We start from the raw sequence: 23,703 nt of genomic DNA, 5'->3' as shown, positions 1-23,703 counted from the left end.
AGTTCGTGGTCAATGAATAACAGATAAGATTAAACTAAATGGGGTCTTTTTCTCTACAGAGGTAGTAAAACTATAAATTTTGGCATGAATATTTTTGAATATGCTTTCAAATAAGACCTTTTTTAAAAAAATCTGAAATATATTCAAATACTAGCCTTATGATATAAATACAGCATCTTTTCAATTTTGTTAATTTTGTCTTATAATATGTTTGTTACTAAATGCTTGCAACTTCTTTAATAAATAATATAAAAATGCTACAGTGGCATCACTGGAGCCTTAAAACCCAAACTCGAACAGGTTAGGGTGATAAGAAAGTAGCCTCATGATTCACATTGGAAGTGATGGAATGTCTTGCATCTTGTATGCTATGAGCTTTTAATAAACTACAGGGCTCCGCCGCCTGCTCGCCCAACCTCAGGTTTGGTTTACTGGATATACAATTTAATAAGTGTGGCGAGCAGCTGGGGACGGTACCCAGCCAGGACACCTGGAAGGACCAGGAGAGGTACTACGCCTCCTCCTGACCACGAGAGGGCAGCCGTCCTGGTTGGTATGAGGACCATGGGAACAGAGTATGGAAGCTCAAACCTATAGGGGCCTATGGTCACCGCCAAGGGGGCGCCCAGATGCCTAAGAAGCCCTGGATGTCGGCACTTCTGCCACACCCGGAGGTGCTGGTGGAAGGAAACCCAGGGACACCCGGAGTGCTTCCGGGTGCTCATGCAGCACTTCCGCCACATCAGGAAGTGCCGTAGGAATCTCATCAAGAGGCACCTGGAGCACGTCCGGGTGGACATAAAAGGGGCCGCCTCCCTCCATTCGTCAGCTGGAGTCGGATGGAAGTGGACATAGCTCGGAGGAGAGGAGTGTAGGCAGTGAAGGAAGGCATTGGAAGAGGCCTGGACTAAGGGTGCTTGGTGCAGGGGCACTGGGTTGTGTGCTTTGGGACTTTCACTTGTAAATATGTACAATTAACGTGTGTGTGGTTTTGAACTATCAGTGACTGCCTGTCTGTGTCCGGGCTGGTTCCCACAAGAGATGGTTATTTTCATGGGAATTGTTACATATGCATTATTTTCACTTTTACTTTAAAATTTTTGTAAAAATAATATTTGTCTTTTATGTCCAGCCCCGGGCATGGTTAAATCTTTTTCTCGCAGATCGTATAACGCTGCTTATGTTTAGGGGATTGAATGCATGCTAAGGAGATGCCGTCGGATCATCTGCTGTCTTTCTGCTGCTGCTGTCGCACTGCCCGTCGATCATTTCAAAGCCTGTATAGCAGCTGTCCTTTTGCCACTTCGTGTCTCTGCCGCTCGCGTTTTTGGGGGGGTGGGTTAGGGTGGCTGAACGCACGCAAGGCAAGGAGAAGCGGTCAGATCATCTGCTGCTGGTGAGCTGCGTGTTTTGCTTGTCGTTGTTTTAAGGGCTGGGAGCAAGTTAAAGTGTCTCTCGCGGGACTTCAAATTGTCTTCCGAGAAGATCACGTCTCGTCCCCCTAGTCTCCCTCCCCAAGATTTTTTTTTATAATAGAGAGACATAGTAAATATATTAATTACAAAAAAGAGGAGTCCGAGTCAGAGTTGTAGCTGGTGGTACCATAAATTGAGGAGTTTGAGCCAAAGGTTTTGTGTACAAACATCACAGACCAGCCTGTGAATCATCTTAATAACATTACAGAATACTAAGTGTACTGTCCTGCACAAATCTGCTGAGATGATTTGAAGGCAAGAATTTCTGTTATTGTCTGACTACACTTTATTCCTTATTACCTTGGATATGTATAATAGCTATGTTACTTGATTTCCCCTAGGAAATTCTGTGCCTCAGTTATAGTGGCTTCAGTTAATCAGTTTTATCTGAAGTATGATGTAACTAACCAAGTGCTTTTCTGTAGACAAAATTTGTAATATTAGTTAGTTTGTTTCAGTTTACCACCAGTTGTATTTTGAAGAGGTAAACAGAATGCAGTAGTATAGTATTACTATTTTTTATTTTATTAATATTGCTTTACCTTCAAAGGCATAACTAGACAATAACATTATAACACTGAATCATGTTTTACTTTAACATACCACAGTGAAGATGTTTATAGGCCACAGATTTAAAGCACTGCACAGAAAAGTACAGGTGAAAAGAAACAACATGGTGAATTGTGTACAGCATGGAGTGCAGCAAGTATCAATAGTTAAAAAATGCATGGATGTTGGTGTGGAAGAGACTGCAGCAGAATTCTGAATGACAAGGAATCACCAAAAGTGGTACTGGGAAAAGGCAATTTAAAGTGGATTAATTTAAAGCTGAAAGCTGTTAAAATTGCCACTGAGCATTGGCATCAAAACATTAAATGGCTACCAACAAAAAACAAACTTACAAATTATTTTTTTCACTTTTGTATCACATTCTGAAAAACATCATGTCCAACAGCTATACAAAAAAATCTTCTTTCTGTTCCATCATGGCTTGGCTCAATCAATTAATTTGAGCATTACACTGCCCAAATCTCACTTCGGAAATTGCTTCAGACATAACATCACATCAAATCTGGAGTAAATGGTTGTATCTGATATGTTATTAAAGTATGTTCGATCTGTTGAATACCACTGCAATGTTCTTTTATATACATATATAACATATACATTTATTTATTTATTGATTGATTGATTAAATTATTTTATTCCCAGCAATAATAATAATAGCTATGAAAATAATCTTTTCATAATTTAAATCAAAGCTGGTGAGTTCCATGCTATGAATTACCTAAAGATGAAAAAGACGTCAAACAACAGTATACAGAAATCATAGCAAACAACACAGCAAAAGTGAGACTGAGGAAAACTTTTTCAAACTTCACTCTAGGATTCCTAGTACTGTACAACACTCCATATGTGTAGAGTATAACGAACACTAGCCACAGTGGAAAAGAAAATGCAAATTCATAGTCAATACTTGAATTCAAAATGTAGCATAATATTCTCAAACCTACTTAATACAACTAAAGTTTGCAAATGGCAAGAGCACATCCCCGCAATACTGGACATAAGGCAGGAAACAGTCCTCTGCAAGATCCAATTAAAAATGAGGAAAAGTATCCCTCAAAACAAGCCAAATTTCTTGTAAATGAATTCTCAGTCACGTCACTGTGCTAAGTGATACAAAGTGACATCAAAGTGACATTATATGTACTGTATAGAAATCCTAACAGGGAAAATAGCAGGGGTGTCAAGTCACAGAGAATCTTGTGCCCATGACAATTTAGACTGTGAATCTGATTAGATAACATCACTTTTTTTAAACTAGAAACACCATGATCTCTCTGGTTTCGTAAGAGGATGCAACAAAGGCAGCCAAAGGTACTATTGACCAAGTGTTCTCAGAGTGTGAGGGTGGCATATTAGAGTGCTCTGGCGGTTTAAATCACTTCACCAATTGGATTACCAGTGTTCTCAAAAAAAGAAACAACTTCTTTTTCTTTCGGCTGCTCCCGTTAGGGGTTGCCACAGCGGAACATCTTCTTCCATTTCCTTCTGTCCTCTGCATCTTGCTCTGTTACACCCATCACCTGCATGTCCTCTCTCACCACATCCATAAACCTTCACTTAGGCCTTCCTCTTTTCCTCTTCCCTGGAAGCTCTATCCTTAGCATCCTTCTCCCAATATACCCAGCATCTCTCCTCTGCACATGTCCAAACCAACGCAATCTTGCCTCTCTGACTTTGTCTCCCAACCGTCCAACTTGAGCTGACCCTCTAATGTACTCATTTCTAATCTTATCCATCCTCGTCACACCCAGTGCAAATCTTAGCATCTTTAACTCTGCTACCTCCAGCTCTGTCTCCTGCTTTCTGGTCAGTGCCACCGTTTCCAACCCATATAACATATCACTCTTGCTGATACCCGTCTGTCACAAATTACTCCTGACACTCTTCTCCACCCATTCCACCCTGCCTGCACTCTCTTTTTCACCTCTCTTCCACAATCCCCATTACTCTGTACTGTTGATCCCAAGTATTTAAACTCATCCACCTTCACCAACTCTACTCCCTGCATCCTCACCATTCCACTGACCTCCCTCTCATTTACACACATGTATTCTGTCTTGTTCCTACTGACCTTCATTCCTCTCCTCTCTAGAGCATATCTCCACCTCTCCAGGGTCTCCTCAACCCGCTCCCTACTATCGCTACAGATCACAATGTCATCAGCAAACATCATAGTCCACGGGGACACCTGTCTAATCTCGTCTGTCAACCTGTCCATCACCATTGCAAATAAGAAAGGGCTCAGAGCCGATCCCTGATGTAATCCCACCTCCACCTTGAATGCATCCTACCGCAGACCTCACCACTGTCACACTTCCCTTGTACATATCCTGTACAACTCTTATGTACTTCTCTGCCACTCCCAACTTCCTCATACAATACCACAACTCCTCTCAAGGTACCCTGTCATATGTTTTCTCCAGGTCCACAAAGACGCAATGCAACTCCTTCTGGCCTTCTCTGAACTTCTCCATCAACATCCTCAGAGCAAACATTGCAACTGTGGTGCTCTTTCTTGGCATGAAACCATACTGCTGCTCACTAATCATCACCTAACTTCTTAACATAGCTTCCACTACCCTTTCCCATAACTTCATGCTGTGGCTCATCAATTTTATTCCCCTGTAGTTACTGCAGTCCTGCACATCCCCCTTATTCTTAAATATCGGCACCACTACACTTCTTTTCCACTCCTCAGGCATCCTTTCACTTTCCACGATTCCATTAAACATTCTAGTTAAAACCTCCACTGCCATCCCTCCTAAACACCTCCATGCTTCCATAGGTATGTCATCTGGACCAACGGCCTTTCCATTTTTCATCCACTTCATAGCGGTCCTTACTTCCTCCTTGCTAATCCGTTGCACTTCCTGATTCACTATCTCCACATCATCCAACCTCTTCTCTCTCTCATTCTCTTCATTCATCAGCCTCTCAAAGTACTCTTTCCATCTGCTCAACACACTCTCCTTGCTTGAGAGTATGTTTCCATCTTTATCCTTTATCACCCTAACCTGCTGCACATCTTTCACAACTTGGTCCCTCTGTCTACCCAATTGGTACAGGTACTTTTCTCCCTCCTTAGTGTCCAACCTCTCATACAACTCATCATACACCTTTTCTTTAGTCTTCGCCACCTCTCTCTTCACCTTGCGCATTACCTACTTGTACTCGTCTACTTTCTGCATCTCTCTGACTATCCCATTTCTTCTTTGCCATCCTCTTCCTCTGCATACTCTCCTGTATTTCCTCATTCCACCACCAGGTTTCCTTTTCCTCCTTCCTCTTTCCAGATGTCATGCCAAGCACCCTTCTTGCTGTCACCCTTACTATATCTGCTGTAGTTTCCCAGCTGTCTGGTAACTCTTCACTGCCACCCAGTGCCTGTCTCACCTCCTCCCTAAACTCAAATTGCAGTCTTCCTTTTTCAACTTCCACCATTTGATCCTTGGCTCTGCCTTCACTCTCTTCCTCTTCTTGATCTCCAACGTCATCCTACAGACCACCATCCTATGCTGCTTAACTACACTTTCCCCTGCCACCACTTTGCAGTCTTCAATCTCCTTCAGATCAACTCTTCTGCATAGGATGCAATCTACCTGTGTGCATCTTCCTCCACTCTTGTATGTAACCCTATGTTCCTCCCTCTTCTTAAAATACGTATTCACCACAGCCATGTCCATCCTTTTGGCAAAATCCACTATCCTCTGACCTTCTTCATTCCTCTCCTTGACACCATACCTACCCATCACCTCCTCGTCTCCATTGTTCCCTTCACCAACATGCCCATTGAAATCCGCTCCAATCACCACTTTCTGTCCCTTGGGTACACTGTTCCATCACTTCATCCAACTCACTCCAAAAATCATCTTTCTCACCCATTGCACACCCAACTTGCAGTGCATATGCACTAACAACATTCATCATCACACCTCCAATTTCCAGCTTCATAATCATTACTCTGCCCGACACTCTTTTCACCTCCAAAACACTCTTGACATACTGTTCCTTCAGAATAACTCCTACCCTATTTCTCCTCCCATCTCTCATCCCATCCATTCAAAAAAAGAAACAACTAATTGTGCTAATAGTTCTTTTCGTTGCCATTTTATGCTTTTTCAAATTACCATTTGTTTCTTTTTACCGTTTTACACTGTGTAGGACACCTGGTTCTTTTAGGTTCACAGATACATGCATGGAACAATATATACACATAAACTGAAGGGGGTGTTATATTTTGTCTGTAAAGCAATGAAGATGCAGCTTTTCATTTTTCACAAAGAGAAGGTCAAACCCAGTCAATACAAAAAAGTGAATTTTTTAATTTTGCAGTTGGAATAATAACATATCTATAGTTTTATCATCTGCAAAATGACATGGGCTGAAATGAGTAAAACATCACTATAGTGTGAAAAGTGTACTTTATCTATATGGTTTTCAGACAAGGGAAAAGAGCTGTCTGAGCTACAAAATTTAACAAGTGCCTTCGGAAGCTTTCTGAAAAGAGGGAGTGGTAATAAAATAAGAAAAAGGCCACCTTTGGAGATGGATAACAGTGGTGCTTTATATGACTTAGGATAAGACAACAAACGCCTTTGTAAGCAATTAGAATGATTACAAAATAAAAGGTGGTCATCCAGGAGCAACTACTGGTTCTCTTTTAAAGTATTTACATACCATCTACCGGGAGTCCAGGATTCCCAAACATTTTTCATTCCTGCATTCCCAGGAATGAAACTGCTGTAACTCCCGGGAAAACGGGAAATGGCCAAGCTTGCATATATAGCGTGTAAATGTGTAAAAATCGATCAAGAAATAAGAGTTATAGTTGAAAATAATTAAGGTGGCGCCATTGCTGCAGCTTGCACTTCATCAGACAACAGCTTTGAACAGCAATTTGAAATTGTAATGCGTCAGTCTGTTGCATCCGCATTATCTGTGCCAAGAAACTTGCCATTACAGAATGATGACAAGAAACTGGATGCATCAGTAAAAGCTGAAATGGCAGTGTTTCAGAGCAACGGCAAGTGTGGGTGTTATTTAGAACAAGTGTATCAGTATCTGATGATTGTGCTGCCTACTTCAGTGGAGGCAGTGGAGGCAGAGCGAGCTTTCTCAGCGGCTGGCGTACTTCTGCACGAAGGTGCGCTCTTGCCTGGACGACCGCGCGCTGGACACGTTGTGCTTTCTACGCTCTTATTACCGCAACTAAAGATACATCTATATATATAATTCACTAAGCCGCCGACAAGTAAGACACCCATGGCGCACGCAGGACGAAGCCACGCCCACCAACTCTAAGACCATTGGATACGACGACAACTCGCAGAGCCACGGCCATCAACTCGGACGCGACGACTCAGAAAACATGGCGTCATTTATGTTTGTCTGTGCTAGAGTCCACATGCACCTCTGAGCCACGTTGACTGTTCATAGAGGCATGTTTCTCGTGGATGTGAATCGCTGTATGCAGCGTCTAAAACAGTTTGCGAGGGGTATCCCATGGGATCCTTAAAACAATCCTTTAAAACTGAGGTTAAAACACAATGAAGGAAGCAGTCTTTAAAAACCAATAAGCCCTGTGCCTCTTTTTCATTAGCGTCTCATCTGCTTCACCGATGCAGGCCCTGCGACAGTCGAGACGCTCTCTCACCACCTGACCTTCTCTGTGCCTGACTCCACTACTGTCAGTCGCCTGATTAAAAATGGCCTGTTGAAGGGGAGCTATGGACCCGCTATATCACAGGAACACATTGCCTTCGAGCCTGCTCTCGCTCACTCTAACGTACTGGCTTTCTCTCTCTCCTCACTCGCTCGCACACTGCACAGGGGAGAAACACCCGCAGCACGACTCCACCCGGAAACCGCTTCAGCCACACTTCTACGGCCCTCACTACGCTGTGAGCGCGGCGATTATTTATTTAAAAATGGCCTTTTGAAGGGGAGCTGTAGACCCGCTATACTACAGGAACACCTGTGACATTGCCTTCACATTGTTTTCCTTTTATTTCTGATCCCGTTGAGCAGATCAGACATATTTAAAAATGGCCTTTTGAAGGGGAGCTATGGACCCGCTATACCACAGGAACACCTATGACATTGCCTTCGAGCCTGCTCTCGCTCACTCTAACGTACCCGCTTTCTCTCTCTCCTCACTCGCTCGCACACTGCACAGGGGAGAAATGCCCGCAGCACGACTCCACCCAGAAACCGTTTCAGCCACACTTCCACGCCCCTCGCTACACTGTGAGTGCAATGATTATTTATTTAAAAATGGCCTTTTGAAGGGGAGCTGTGGACCCACTATACCACAGGATCACCTGTGACATTGCCTTCACATTGTTTTCCTTTTATTTCTGATACTGTCAAGCAGATCAGACACCCAGGCAAACAACACTGAATAATCAATAGCTGCAACTACTTTGCCTGCCCCAACTCCTCACCTGAGTCGGTTTCGTCTGTGTTCAGCAGTGTTTCCCAAACTCGGTCCTGGTGAACCCCTGTGGCTGCAGGGTTTTGTTCCAACCAGATTCCTAATCATTAATGCCGGTGAAACTCATCCGGCATAAGTCAGTTTTTCAAATGCAGCCGTGTAGCAGATTAGTCTAGCAGACTAGCTGGATGTAATAATCGGAGATGAATGCGCGCCCCCGCGCTGAGTGAAAAGCCAATGTATATTGAGTCTAGGAAACATGATCAGCAAGTCTTTGATAGGCTGCAACAAAATTATGAAAGAACGGACGCATTTTTTTCACACAAGCTGTGTGGGTGGGTGGGTGTTAGTTAGTTAGTTAATTAGTTACTCGAAGGATTTCAAGATTTAATATGCACAAGCGGTAACACTCCAAAAGCAGCCCAAACCAGAAAAGACGGCTGGCAAAAAGTGGCCGACAAATTAAACGCGTGTGCATTGTACTTACTGAAAGCAGTGTGACGGATTTTGCAAATGTTCATTTTTTTCTCTCTGCTTAAAAAACATTAAAAAAGCGGCGTGATTATGCGGCGTATACTACGCCGCGGGTTGGTATGCAGCGTGTAAGTTTGTTTGTCGCGGATAATTTGCCTTTTATTTTTACACGAAGACAATTTCCTGTTAGATTGGCCTTTGTGATGACAATTAATACGGCACAGGGACAAACTTTCAAAAAGACAGACAGACAGACAGACAGACAGACAGACAGACAGACAGACAGACAGACAGACAGACAGACAGATAGATAGATAGATAGATAGATAGATAGATAGATAGATAGATAGATAGATAGATAGATAGATAGATAGATAGATTGATTATTAATCCCAAGGGGAAATTCACATTCTCCAGCAGTAGCATACTGATACAAAAAACAATTGTGATGGACGACCGGCTACAGACTCTGGTCGCCACCCCCAGGCCGCTAGGAGGAGCCCTCCGGACAGCATGATGGTGCCCCGAGTTCCAGCAGGGCCTCATGGACTTTGTACTTTGTATACACAGCCCTGCTGGATACCTTGGGGGCCGCCGGGAGTCGCTGTAGGGGGGCTAGTGGGCTCTTATGTGCCCTATAACCCGGGAGTGCGTCATCATCACGTGACAGGAAGGAATGACGTGCTCCCGGGCTGAAGAAAGGACCATGTTTACCCTGACCCGGAGGGAATAAGGACTTGTGGGTTTGGCCAGGAACCACTTCCGGGTCAGGGCATAAAAAAGGACTGTGGGAAAGCCTAGACACTGAGCTGAGCTGGGAGGTAGGGTGGCGAAGTGTCTGGGCGAGGAGAAAAGAGTTTTGTAGTATTGGTGATTTATTGTATATGAATAGTGTGGAGTGGAGGGTGCTTTGTGCACGTTATAACAAAATAAATAGTTATTGTGCTTTTACAATGTGTCAGGAGTGGTACCTGAGGGTTCAAGAGGTGGACAAAGGCCACAACTGCGACACAATATTAAATTAAAGATTGATAATAATGCTGGTAAAAACAGACAATAACTTTGTATAATGTTAACGTTTACCCCCCCGGGTGGAATTGAAGAGTCGAAGAGGGCGCTTGCCACAACCGTCTGATAGAACATCTGCAGCACCTTATTGCAGATGTTGAAGGACGCCAGCCTTCTAAGAAAGTATAACCGGCTCTGTCCTTTCTTACACAGAGCATCAGTATTGGCAGTCCAGTCTAATTTATCATCCAGCTGCACTCCCAGGTATTTATAGGTCTGCACCATCTGCACACAGTCACTTCTGATGATCACGGGGTCCATGAGGGATATGCATGTATCTGCCAAAACCAGTTTTCAGTCACGGACAGTTGTATGTTGCTCTCTCCAGAGTTCCATCTTTTCATTCACTTACTGTTGTATCCTCAAAACCACCCCTTTTAGACAACTGTGTCTTTCCGGAACTGTTCAGCCATCAATAAATGATTATGCGGCATATGCCTGCAGGAACACGTGCGAGCGAGCGACACACACACACACATACAGGCGCGCGAGAGAGAGAGAGAGAGAGAGCGCTGGACGCATAAGAATAATAATACTTCATTACATTGATATACCGGTGTTTTCAGTGTTAAAAGCGCTATCCACACAGGGAGGAACCGGGAAGCGAACCCAAAATCTTCCACAGTCTCCTTACTGCAAAGCAGCAACACTACCACTGTGCTACAAGGCAGTTAAAGAATGCACCAGGCTCGATTTTGTTTTCACTTCTGTTTACAGCAATCGGGTCGTAGCGTGCATTATTGCAATATTACTTTTCTTGGAGCCTTATTACATTAATAATAATAATAATAATAATACATTTTATTTATATAGCGCCTTTCCCATGCTCAAGGCACTTACAGAATATAATAAAGAACGGCAGAATATACAGTATATAGCATTGTACAAACCAGATAAATAAATAAAGAAGATTAAGACAGTAAATTCTGAAAAAAACAGACAACATAATTGATGGTCTAGCACACATATACAGGTTACATTGGCATCTTGACAGAGAAGTAAACTGAGAGAAAGGTAATAAAGTCAAGTAGAGCTAAAAGCCTTCCTGAACAGATGAATTTTGAGTTGTTTTTTAAAAGAATTCATGGAGTCAACTGACCTAATTAATTTTGGTAGGTCATTCCAGAGTCTGGGCGCTATACAGCTGAAGGCCCTGTCACCCATAGAGTGTAGATTAGTGAGGGGCACAACAAGATTACCAGAATCAGAGGACCTTAGTGGGCGGGCAGGCACATAGTGATGGAGGAGGTCACTGATGTAGTTTGGTGCGAGGTTATTTAAAGCTTTGTAGGTTATTAGTAGGATTTTATATTCGATTCTGTAGGACACAGGGAGCCAGTGAAGACGGAGCAGGATGGGTGTGATGTGCTCGCTGCTGCTGGTTCGAGTAAGTACTCTTGCAGCTGAGTTTTGAATAAGTTGGAGCTGTGATATAAGATTAGAAGGGGCACCTGCCAGTAGGGAATTACAATAATCGATGCGGGATGTGATAAAAGCATGGACAAGTTTCTCAGCATTAGAGAAGGAGAGGAAGGAGCGAACACGGGATATGTTACGGAGGTGAAAGTAAGAAAGTTTCTTAATGTGATTTATGTGGGCGGAATAAGTGAGGGAGGAATCAAAAATGACACCAAGATTTTTTACAGTAGAGGCAGGTCTGATGAGATCACTGCCAAGATGGACTGGGAAGGAGCTCATTTTATTAAGTTGCATTTTAGTCCCAATTTGCAGGAGTTCAGTTTTATTGCAATTTAATTTTAAAGAGTTCTGCTCCATCCAGGTTTTAATTTCACTAAGGCAGGTTGTGAGCTGAGAAAGCTCTGATGAAGTTCCACTTTTAACATTGAAGTAGAGCTGAGTATCACCTGCATAAAAATGATAACCCAATCCATAACTACGGATAATATGGCCAAGGGGAAGCATATAAATACAGAAAAGCAGAGGACCAAGGACAGAGCCCTGAGGGACTCCTTGTGTGACTGGCACGGAGTTGGATCTGCTGTTGCCAAGACTAACAAACTCTTGCCTATCAGTCAGATAGGACTTGAACCACTGGAGGGCAGTGCCAGAGATACCCAGCATGTTCTCCATTCTGGACAGTAGGATGTCATGTCTAACAGTGTCAAATGCTGCACTGAGGTCTAACAGAATTAATATGCTAGTTTGTCCAGAGTCTGCTGCCATAAGCAAATCATTGGTTACCCGTAGCAGAGCAGTTTCACAGCTGTGCCGCGCCCTGAAACCAGACTGAAAGGGTTCCATCAAATTATTAGAGGTTAGGTAATTGGTGAGTTGGGAAGCTACAACACACTCAAGAACTTTTGACAGGAAAGGTAAGTGGGAAATAGGCCGGAAATTGTTAAGATTGTCAGCATCAAGGCCAGACTTTTTTAACATTGGGGTTACAGAAGCAATTTTAAAAGTGAGCGGCACGGAGCCAGTGTCAAGGGATGAGTTTATTATTGTTGTAACAGTCGGGATTATGGCATGAAGGCAGGATTTAAGTAGTGTGGTGGGGATGGGGTCCAGTACACAAGTAGTCGGCCTCATCTTACAAAGCAGGTTATTAACAAACGCAGAAGTGACTGGTGAGAACTTAGAGAAGGAGCTGGATGGAGTGGGAAAACAGGGAGAGATATAAACAGATGATATATTTATGTTAGTTGAATTATTTAGATCTTTAATTTTGTTACGGAAAAAGTGGAGGAAATCCTCACAGACTTCAGTAGAAGAGGTAGTTGGACCATTACGGATGTTTCACATGTTCATTTTTTTCCCTGTGCTTAAAAGACATTAAAAAAGTGTTTCTCAACTATGACTCCGGAACAACTCAGTACGCAAGCTATATTAAGCATCAACAATGAAGACTCGCTACACCGTAATGAACAAGTGCTGAAACTTATCCCTACCGATGAAGTAACTTTCACCAGCGTGGCCTCTATCGTCACAGACGATCTCGCTTTCAGTCATGGACAATTGTATGTTGCTCTCTCCAGAGGTCCATCTTTTCATTCACTCACAGTGGTATCCACAAACCCACCCCATTTGGACAACTGTGTCGTTCAGGAAGTGTTGGCTAGTGTACTTATATGACAGCATGAACTGCTTGTAGAAAAGGTTAGTCTTTTATTTGTGTCAACATATTGCAGTAGTTTTATTAAAAACAATTGTTGGTCGTTCTAAAACCGTTCACATGTGAGATGCCCATACACTGTGTCATTCCCGGGAGCCCAGGAATGAAATGAGGGATTCTCGAATTCCCGGGAATGGATAAACCCATCCAGGAATGGATTCCCTAATATCCGGTTACAAAAACAGTGTTTTACTGTGCTATTACTTTCTCGTTAATCTTTTCCAAGACAGGGTAGGCTGCTGTCATTGTTTTAGAAAAGTGAAGCACAACAGAAGTAGAGCATGCTATCACCTTTGTTCAAAGGGACCAACACCAGCCAGGTTAAAGGTCCAGTCCCAATCAAACCAATGTGAGATTCCTTATCAACAATTACAAATGACGTAAGGAAGGTTACTTACTGCAGTCGATTTACTCACCTGATAGAAAAAAAAATCAGCAAGAGAAAAACAGAACAACAATAGCCAAAACAATTACAATTATCAACCTGCCAATAATAAAGTCTAAAGCTCTTCTGTAGCTGACAGGTCATTTGTTTTCATTCTGGTAGGAAGCGGAACAGTGGATTTTGATGAATTCCTGGTTATGATGGTAAGGTGCATGAAAGAGGAAAGCAAAGGAAAACCTGAAGAAGAATTAGCAGAACTCTTTCGCATGTTTGACAAGTAAGTTGGCATAGCTCTTTACTTTCTTCAGCATTACTGACATGGCAATAATAAAGGTGTGCTACTACATGGTATATATGCATGGGCCACACAAAACATTTCTTTGTACCTCAAATAAGGAAATGTTAAATGAAACTGGAATGCTGTTCTATAAATTTCAAGCTATGGTGTATGATTTGTTTTGTAAAACAAATTGTTTTGTCAAACTTTGTTCACAGAAACGGTGATGGCTACATTGACTTGGAGGAGCTGAAGCTAATGCTTGAATCCACTGGGGAAACAATCACTGAGGATGATATTGAGGAGCTCATGAGAGATGGAGACAAAAACAATGATGGAAAGATTGACTACGATGGTAAGTACATAAGAGTGCTTCAGGCATTGTCAGCTTAACAAGACAGCACTACAAGATATACTATACCAGTAAACCCCCGATTCTCTAAAGAATCGCAAATCCAAGAATGGCAATTACTTTCTGTTCCCTCCAATCTTTGTAGGGATGTAAGATCATGGAGGGTGGGAGCGTCCTGGGAAAGTTTTCATTTAATGAAATAAATATATTTTTTAGTAAAGCTGTTTCTTTTTGGAGCCGTGACTCGTTTGGTTCTGGTGTTTCAGAAGTGCATTGTAGGTGCCTTCGTTCATTGTTTTTATCCATGCAGTCTCATTTTTGTTTTTCTATGGGTGTGTTGTTAGATAGAAGTCGTTTGCTGTTAGGAATCATAATTGAACCCCTGACCGCAGACACTGTGGAGTAGCTGACTGCTGGCACTGTCAGTAGTCACCACTACCTCAAGTTTAAATACATACACATATACAGATAGACACCGCATTCACTGTGTTTCCCAGTAGACACGATACGTCAGCCTTATTGCGAGTGGCAAAAGTGCCATTTAAACTAATACAGGTAGACGTGGAAACCGGGTTTTCTGATGAAAAAACAATAACGCAGGGCTCACAAAATTTCAAAATCCCTGGTAGCCCTTCGGGCAAGCACTCTTCAGTTTTTGGTTGCCCAAAATAAATTTAAGTAGCCCGAATAAAAAAGAGATTATTTTTAATGTATAATATTGTAAAGGAAACAAAACATCAATCAAAAAATTCGTAAAACACAAATTACAACAACTGTATAAAAATTACAATCATCAACTCAAATATTTGGTTCTAATTGAACAGAAATTTCTATGAACTTGTAAGAACTGTGTAGAACATGAATCAGTCTGTGTCAGATTCTGAATCTGAAATTTCCGCTGAAGTCACAGATGAGAAAATGCCACTCGACGTTGAGGGCATAGCATCTCCTCCATCAGCTTTCTCTTCCTGTATATCGGCCTCCATTTCACTGCTCTTTGTTCTTGTCGGGGTTTTATGATCCAGGTGTCTTGAACCTTTTCCAGAAAACATCCAGAAACAAATTGACTTGTCAGGGCAAAAAGATTCAACTGTTTCCCCATTAATGGAGAGTTGCATGCAGTCATTCAGTGTTTCAGGGTGTAGACAGGTACGATGTGTTGTCTTCACTCGGTTCATGCAAGAAAATCCTCTCTCACAGATGGCTGTTGATGGACTAAGTGTCAGCATTAATTTCACCAGCAACAAGATATGAGAAAGGTGTTCTGAATTCTCAGAGAGGAGATCTCTGTACAAGCAATCATCTACCTTGCTACCCCGGTGTTCTGCAAGCCACATTTTTAGATCCATCCATTCTTGTGGAATTTTCTCTTTCTCTTCCTCATCTAGCAAACTGGCAAAATGTATGACAAGATAATCCACCTCTTCATCCCCATAATTTGCCAGCTCTTCTCTGGGGTAGGGAAGAGTGGAAGGGTCAAAAACCTTGAAACAAGAGAGATGCTTTTCACGCAGATTTTTAAATCTGTTGTCCATGTACTTGACTGTGTTGTCAATAATCTTCTGAATCTCTGCACCAAGGGTGTCTTTGTCTGTGCCCTCACCTCTTCTAGCAGGTCGCTGACTTTTTGTGAGCTGAGTTCCACAGTAGCAAATGCTACCATCCTCATTCGCTGTGAACTTTGTGTCCAAGGTTTTCTGGTATTCTCCTGGTTTTGTTTTTAGGCTGAGTAAGCATGATGTGGTGCTCTCAACTAACTGATTTGTCCGTGTGATGTTTAGGTTATCATGCTGAAAATCAGTACAGCACTTAGATAAGATGGTACTGTAATCCAACATGAAATGCAGGAAGCGAACAAATTTCTCAGTCTTCATCTCCTGCACCACCCCCTTAGACTTGGCTGCATCCTCAGACTTGACATCACTTCCTCCTGCCATGTTCTCCATATGAACAACAGTGGGAGTGTAATTTTTTTCCACAGCCTTCAGACATCTCAGCGAGCTTGGAAGCCACCGTGTGCTCTTCAGGCCACTGAAATGTGCCGGTTTCTCATTTAGCAGTTCACTTATTTCTGTCAGTTCTCCTCGCTTCTTTGGGGAATAGTAGTACATCTTAAAGATGGTTTTCAATGTATCTTCAAATTTCACCAGGTACTCACAGCCTTTCACGCTATCCAGCACGGCTAGCTCTAATTTGTGTGCCACACAGTGGATTGCTATGATGTGGGGTATCCTCTGTTTCAGTCTCCCAGCTACTCCTGTTTTCTCACCCATCATCACTGCAGCACCATCAAAATTTGCACACACTACTTTCTTTTTCCATGTGTCTTCTCTGATACCCATGGTGTTCACTGCTTCATCAATAGCCTCTAAAATACCTGCAGCCTTTACACTCTTGACTGGCTGACATTTGATTATGTATGTGGATATGTCACCATTATCTCTCACATACCTGACATGAACCAACTCCTGTTCTATTATACCAGTGTCTGTACTGCCATCTGCAAGAATGGATAAGAACCTGCTTTCTTGAATTTCCTTTTCGATCTGGTTTCTTGAAGTTTGTGCTATTGCTCTAATAAACTCTCTGCAAGCATGGTCATTGAGGTAAGTGGAACCAAGATCTAGGCCATTTGCTTTTTGAAGTTTGCAAAGACTGCTAAATTTTGCAAATGGTAGTTCACTCTTTGCAACATAGTATGCTATTCTAAACAGCTTTTTCAGGACTTCTTGTTGTGCTTGGTTTATTTTTAGTATGTTTTTTGCAATTGGTGTTTGTTCTGGGAAAGATGCTGCAGACTGAGCACCAATGCATTTCTTGTGATGCAGAGATTTCTCATGGGTTTTGATGGGGTTTTTCCTAAAATTACTGGTCCCAGTAACAAAGGCGCTTGTCGAGTCAGAAATCGAGGGAAACTCACGACACACCCGGCAGAACATTATGTTATTTAGCTTGTCATATTCCAGCCACAGAAATTCTTTTGTCCATGAAACCAAAAAGCTGAGCTTTCTTTTTGCCTCATAGTCTGATTTGTCATAACCTTTCCGCTTTGTGGTAGGCTTTTCTTTGGCTGTCCCTTCTTCACCCTGACCTGTCTTATTTGGCTCAGCAGAACTAAAATACCTGCGTAAATCCATCTATTTTTACACACGCACACACATAACGGTCAGCGATTTTTTAAATTCTCTGCGCAATGAACCTCTATCACATGTTTAAGCTTGCTGCGGGAGATTTCACTTGTCACGTTTGAATAGTAAGCTAATGAGTGATAAGACGATGTCAGAGGAATTGGTGCGCAATTAATCCGTCACTGACCAATCAATACTGCCGCTCTCTATACACAGTTCGCACGATCGGAAAGTGAAAGTAAAAAACAAGTGCGAATTCAAACGCAATTTCAATATTTCACATATTGACAATGGCTCATCGATGCCCGAAAATGACATAATTACCCAGCTACATTTGCGAAAGAATGCAAAAGCATTGACATATATTTTTCCTTCCTATGATAGCCCGACGGGCAGGGCTGAGATAGACTTTGGTAGCCCGACTGGAAGACACAATAGCCCCGGGACGTCGGGCTAGCGATTTTGCGAGCCCTGTAACGTTTAAAACAGTATCGTTTACATACAACAGATTTTGGCGAATTGTTTAAATGCAATTATTTATATCCATTTATACACTAATAATGGCAATTATTAAATAATAATAATTATTATTATTATTATTATTAACCATTCCTCCCATATAAGTAACATTTCGGGGACTGCCTTATTCTATCTTCGAAACATTTCCAGACTTTGTCCTGTTCTTATGCAACACAGTACTGAAGTATTGTTTAATGCCCGAGTCACGTCACATATAGATTACTGTAATGGTATTCTATCTGGCATTCCACAAAAACTTATCCATCGCTTAGAACTTCTTCAAAATTCTGCTGCCAGGATAATATCCTGCTGTTGTAAATCCACTGAACATATTACACCTATTCTCTCTCAACTTCACTGGCTCCCTGTTAACTACAGAATACAATTCTAAATACCGATCTTAACATTTAAAGCTCTCCACAACCTCACTGATCTCCTCCAGACTTACACTCCTCTCGCTCACTCAGATCTTGTAATTTGACAGTATTCAGTCTGGCAATATGGTACAGCCTTAGTTTGTGGAAGACAGACACAACTAAAGACATGAGCATAAAATGATGGTTGTCAATTTCAAACTGTGTTTCCTCAATGTGCTCCTTGAGAAAAAACATCATCAAGTTTGAGAAATGTTAACAGCTAACAACAATCTACATAGTGACTAAATACGTTTAGCCAAAACGTTGTTTGGAGGCTCACTTGAGCACATAAATGCATAGCTTTGCTAGCTTAGCCTGGCTTAGCTAAAGTAAAGATTATAAAACAGGATTTTCTAACGGCCAAATATAACCAAAACAATTGTTCAGCCTTACCTATGAAATGTAATCCCCTGGGATCTGGTTTGGAACGTACAGCGGTTTGTACAATCCCAAGAAGCATATTATTCATTACTTCACTCCACAGCAGTGCCACTCACAATATGGCGGCGACGTTGACGTACGATTCTGCTAGTCATGAGGCGTCTAGTTATTCTACGTCTATGTTTAAATATGTCACCATGGCAACTTGTTGGCGTGCACGCTTTACGTCAAGTTTAGTTTACAGGTTGTGTTGTGTTGTTTGGGTGCCACTTACTGACTTTGGGAAGCCGCTGGGTTTGACTCTTGGGCGCTGTGCGAGTGCACGTGCGCTTTTGGCACGGGTTGCGTCTGGCATCCATGCATATATACAACCCTCGTAAACATTACTAAACGAAGGTTTTATATGCGGTGGTGTGCGCGTTCGGGCGGCGGTTGTGTTGTGACCTGAAGTTTAGTTTACAGGTTGTGTTGTGTTGTTTGGGTGCTACCTACTGAGTCTGGGAAGCCGCTGGGTTTGACTCTGGGGCGCTGAGTCGCACTGCATGTGCGCTTCGATGCGTCTGGCATCCATCGTCCTGCATCCGTGCATATATACAACCTTCATTTAGTAATATAGATTTCTCCTGTACTGGAGAAAAATGACCTAAAGGACTATGATTTATGCACCTCATACTAATAAAGAAAGAAAATGGTTAACACTGAAGGTGTCGTTTTCTGTAGTTCACAGCTTGTTTTATGTTATCATTTACTATTCTGTAACATTCAAGGATCTGTGTCACCTGGATTAAGAGCTATGACTGAATTCTATAATTCAAATAGGCATTAGGGTTGGGTAATTTGTAAGGAGACTATTTATCACGCTGAGAATTTTAAACACTGCTGATTGGCAATGTTATTGGCAGGTAGATTGGTATCAGCTTTTGGGCCTCAGTACCAGTACCAAAATGATACTGAAGCAAAATAAAGCAAATAAATCCAAATATCAACCCTCCAAATCTCACAGTTGCTTCACTACCCCAGCCTGTAAACATGCACAACTACCTGCTATGCCACAATTCTTCAATCATTAAAAGGAGCTAATCTCCCACATAAACAGACAGATATAGCTCTATGTTCCAAGTGAAGTGCTTTAATACTTCCAGACAAGGTTGCCAGATTTCCAAAATCACAGATTGGGACAGTCACCATATTCAGCAACCAAAAAAAAGATATTAAGGAACTAAGAAAGACAAAAAATTAGATAATTTTAATTAAACAATAATTATACATGTATAATCTAAACATATAAGCATATGTAAATAAATTACATAACTTGTAACATGTTTTATGTTTCATGTAATATATATGTAAATAGAATGCAGATATGATCTACCTTCTTAGTCGAGAAGTCTTTAATCAGTATCACTTCACTTCCGAAACAAATTACACACAAGCATGATTAGCATGGGAAATAAATCATGACACAAGCACACGATGTACACGAAAACCCATCCATCCATCCATTGTCTCCCGCTTATCCGAGGTCGGGTCGCGGGGGCAGCAGCTTGAGCAGAGATGCCCAGACTTCCCTCTCCCCGGCCACTTCTTCTAGCTCTTCCGGGAGAATCCCAAGGCGTTCCCAGGCCAGTCGAGAGACATAGTCCCTCCAGCGTGTCCTGGGTCTTCCCCGGGGCCTCCTCCCGGTTGGACGTGCCTGGAACACCTCACCAGGGAGGCGTCCAGGAGGCATCCTGATCAGATGCCCGAGCCACCTCATCTGACTCCTCTCGATGCGGAGGAGCAGCGGCTCTACTCTGAGCCCCTCCCGGATGACTGAGCTTCTCACCCTATCTTTAAGGGAAAGCCCAGACACCCTGCGGAGGAAACTCATTTCAGCCGCTTGTATTCGCGATCTCGTTCTTTCGGTCACTACCCATAGCTCATGACCATCGGTGAGGGTAGGAACATAGATCGACTGGTAAATTGAGAGCTTCGCCTTGCGGCTCAGCTCCTTTTTCACCACGACAGACCGATGCAACGCCCGCATTACTGCGGATGCCGCACCGATCCGCCTGTCGATCTCACGCTCCATTCTTCCCTCACTCGTGAACAAGACCCCGAGATACTTGAACTCCTCCACTTGGGGCAGGATCTCGCTACCAACCCTGAGAGGGCACTCCACCCTTTTCCGGTTGAGGACCATGGTCTCGGATTTGGAGGTGCTGATTCTCATCCCAGCCGCTTCACACTCAGCTGCGAACCGATCCAGAGAGAGCTGAAGATCACGGCCTGATGAAGCAAACAGGACAACATCATCTGCAAAAAGCAGTGACCCAATCCTGAGCCCACCAAACCGGACCCCCTCAACACCCTGGCTGCGCCTAGAAATTCTGTCCATAAAAGTTATGAACAGAATCGGTGACAAAGGGCAGCCCTGGCGGAGTCCAACTCTCACTGGAAACGGGTTCGACTTACTGCCGGCAATGCGGACCAAGCTCTGGCACTGATCGTACAGGGACTGAACAGCCCTTATCAGGGGGGCCGGTACCCCATACTCTCGGAGTACCCCCCACAGGATTCCCCGAGGGACACGGTCGAATGCCTTTTCTAAGTCCACAAAACACATGTAGACTGGTTGGGCAAACTCCCATGCACCCTCCAGGACCCTGCTAAGGGTATAGAGCTGGTCCACTGTTCCGCGACCAGGACGAAAACCACACTGTTCCTCCTGAATCCGAGGCTCGACTATCCAATGGACCCTCCTCTCCAGGACCCCTGAATAGACTTTTCCAGGGAGGCTGAGGAGTGTGATCCCTCTGTAGTTGGAACACACCCTCCGATCCCCCTTCTTAAAGAGGGGGACCACCACCCCGGTCTGCCAATCCAGAGGCACTGTCCCTGATGTCCATGCGATGTTGCAGAGGCGTGTCAGCCAAGACAGTCCTACAACATCCAGAGCCTTGAGGAACTCCGGGCGTATCTCATCCACCCCCGGGGCCCTGCCACCAAGGAGTTTTTTGACCACCTCGGTGACCTCAGTCCCAGAGATGGGGGAGCCCACCTCTGAGTCCCCAGGCTCTGCTTCCTCATTGGAAGGCATGTTAATGGGATTGAGGAGGTCTTCAAAGTATTCCCCCCACCGACCCACAACGTCCCGAATCGAGGTCAGCAGCGCACCATCCCCACCATATACAGTGTGATTCAGCTGACAGTTGCATATTTTATTCATAAATTGTGGTATGCCAGGTACAAAAATTTTGCAAGCCTCTTTAACAAGATACTGAATATAAAAACTGAATTAAGATTTTTTTTTTTCTACATACAATTTTTGTTAAATTGGGATTTTTTTAGAGGCAATGCTGGACTCAGGATTTGTCTGTTGAACTCCGGACAGTCCCACTCAAATCGTGATGTATGGGAGACCTGGCTGCAGACAAAAAATTCACCTGAAGGAGCCAGAGGTTCCTAAAAGAAAAAAAAAATTAGGAGCCAACAGCTTTGATTTAGGTGCCAAATAATCAAATGTATAAAATATTAATCTTTCAATCTCTTAACTTTCTAACCTGCACATATGTGTACCTAACTTTTTCCTTCTCCTGTGCAGTGTATCCTTCCCTTTTGCTTTTATGTCTGTCTTGATGATTTGGGTAACTGAATGACATAACTTTCAAACTATGTACAGTCAATAAGAATAGTGTATTTTACTCGGGCTCCAAGTTGGAAATTTTACCAATCTCCAATCCTTTTGTACAGCCTTGACATCACAAGGGTTAAGAATTTCTACAGCTCTTCTCCAGCCATTGAATTGAGTGTCCCCCACAAAGTGGATGACATAGAAGGCCACAGTAGACATGAAATGGATAAAGAAGACTTTCTACAACCTTTAAAAGTACATATTGAAGAATATTAGCTGTCCATTGTTCACTTTGTAATCCTTTTGTACAGCCTTGACATCTCAAGGGTTACAAATTTCTACAGCTCTTCTCTAGCCGTGGAAATGAGTGTCCCCTACAAGTGGATGAAATAGAAGGCCACAGTATATCCTAAACCTAGGACTCTTATCATGCATTACGAAGAATTACAATCTAAATTACATATAATGTGACTTCTTAGACAGAAACAAGAGATTAAACTTGAAAATAACCACATTCATATTTTCCCTGATTTCTCACCCTCAACAGCTGCGAAACATGCCACTTTTTACAACATTAAACATAGCTTATGGAAAGCCAAGATCAGATACAGCCTCTTGTATCCTGCCAAACTGAAAGTGGACATTCAAGGCAAGCTCTACTTTTTTACCACTATGGAGGAAGCAGAAAAAGAGCTAAGAAAACTGATCCCGATACTTTTTTGAAATATGATCGTGAGTCGCATCCTGTCATGGCATGGCAAAGAAAATCTTACCAGCTGCTTGATCCACTTGCAGTGATACTGGTACCGTAATTATACATGCTTTTCCCTTCTCGGCCACTTTTTGTTTATGCTTTAATTACAATTATATGCGTATATGTATGTATAATTTTTTTTTTTTTAATTAATTACTAGGGGGCTCTGCCCCCTGCTCGCTTTTACTCGCCAACCCTAGGGGTCAGCGGATGTACAATTTAAACAGATTGTTATTTTCATGGGAACTGTTACATATGCATAACAGAACTATTTTACATTATAGCGAGTAATTAACCATAGTAAAAAATAGTCAAACATCATAAATTGAAATAAAACGTATATGCTTTTGCATTTACGTTATTTTTATTAAGTTCAAAATAAGCCAATTATTATTACCCTAGGTTCTTGTCTATAAGCCGGACTCATGTATAAGCCGGAGACCAAAAATCATACGAATTTTTAAAATAAAATCGTATCATAGATAAGCCGGACTCATGGATAAGCCCAACGTACTATAACCTATAACTAATAGAAGGGAGGGAGGTCAGTGGTCTCACTCGCACCCATTTAATTTCTTTAAGGGGGGAGAGAGTGTGAGATATTGGCGTCTCTCTCACTCCCCGCATGGCGTGGTTGGAGCGGCCGGAGCGCGTTCTTTCTGCTCTGGGCGTCGCCGAGTCAACATGGGCGCGTAGCGGTCATTTAAATTGTGATTTTATATGTA

At 42.7% G+C, this 23,703-nt stretch overlaps 1 protein-coding gene across 1 annotated transcript in view; it reads left to right on the top strand.

Annotated features, from left to right (window-relative positions):
- The window catches only part of tnnc1b (troponin C type 1b (slow)), a 54,628-nt gene that overhangs the window by 15,553 nt on the left and 15,372 nt on the right, over window positions 1-23,703 (top strand). The window contains exons 4-5 of the mRNA XM_028813568.2: window positions 13,701-13,815; window positions 14,034-14,170. Coding sequence (XP_028669401.1) covers window positions 13,701-13,815; window positions 14,034-14,170 — 252 coding nt within the window. The remainder of the gene's footprint in view (window positions 1-13,700; window positions 13,816-14,033; window positions 14,171-23,703) is intronic.

The sequence above is a fragment of the Erpetoichthys calabaricus genome, chromosome 11 (assembly GCF_900747795.2).
Source record: "Erpetoichthys calabaricus chromosome 11, fErpCal1.3, whole genome shotgun sequence".
Taxonomy (NCBI): Eukaryota; Metazoa; Chordata; class Cladistia; order Polypteriformes; family Polypteridae; genus Erpetoichthys; species Erpetoichthys calabaricus.
This window is presented reverse-complemented; position numbering and strand designations above follow the sequence as displayed.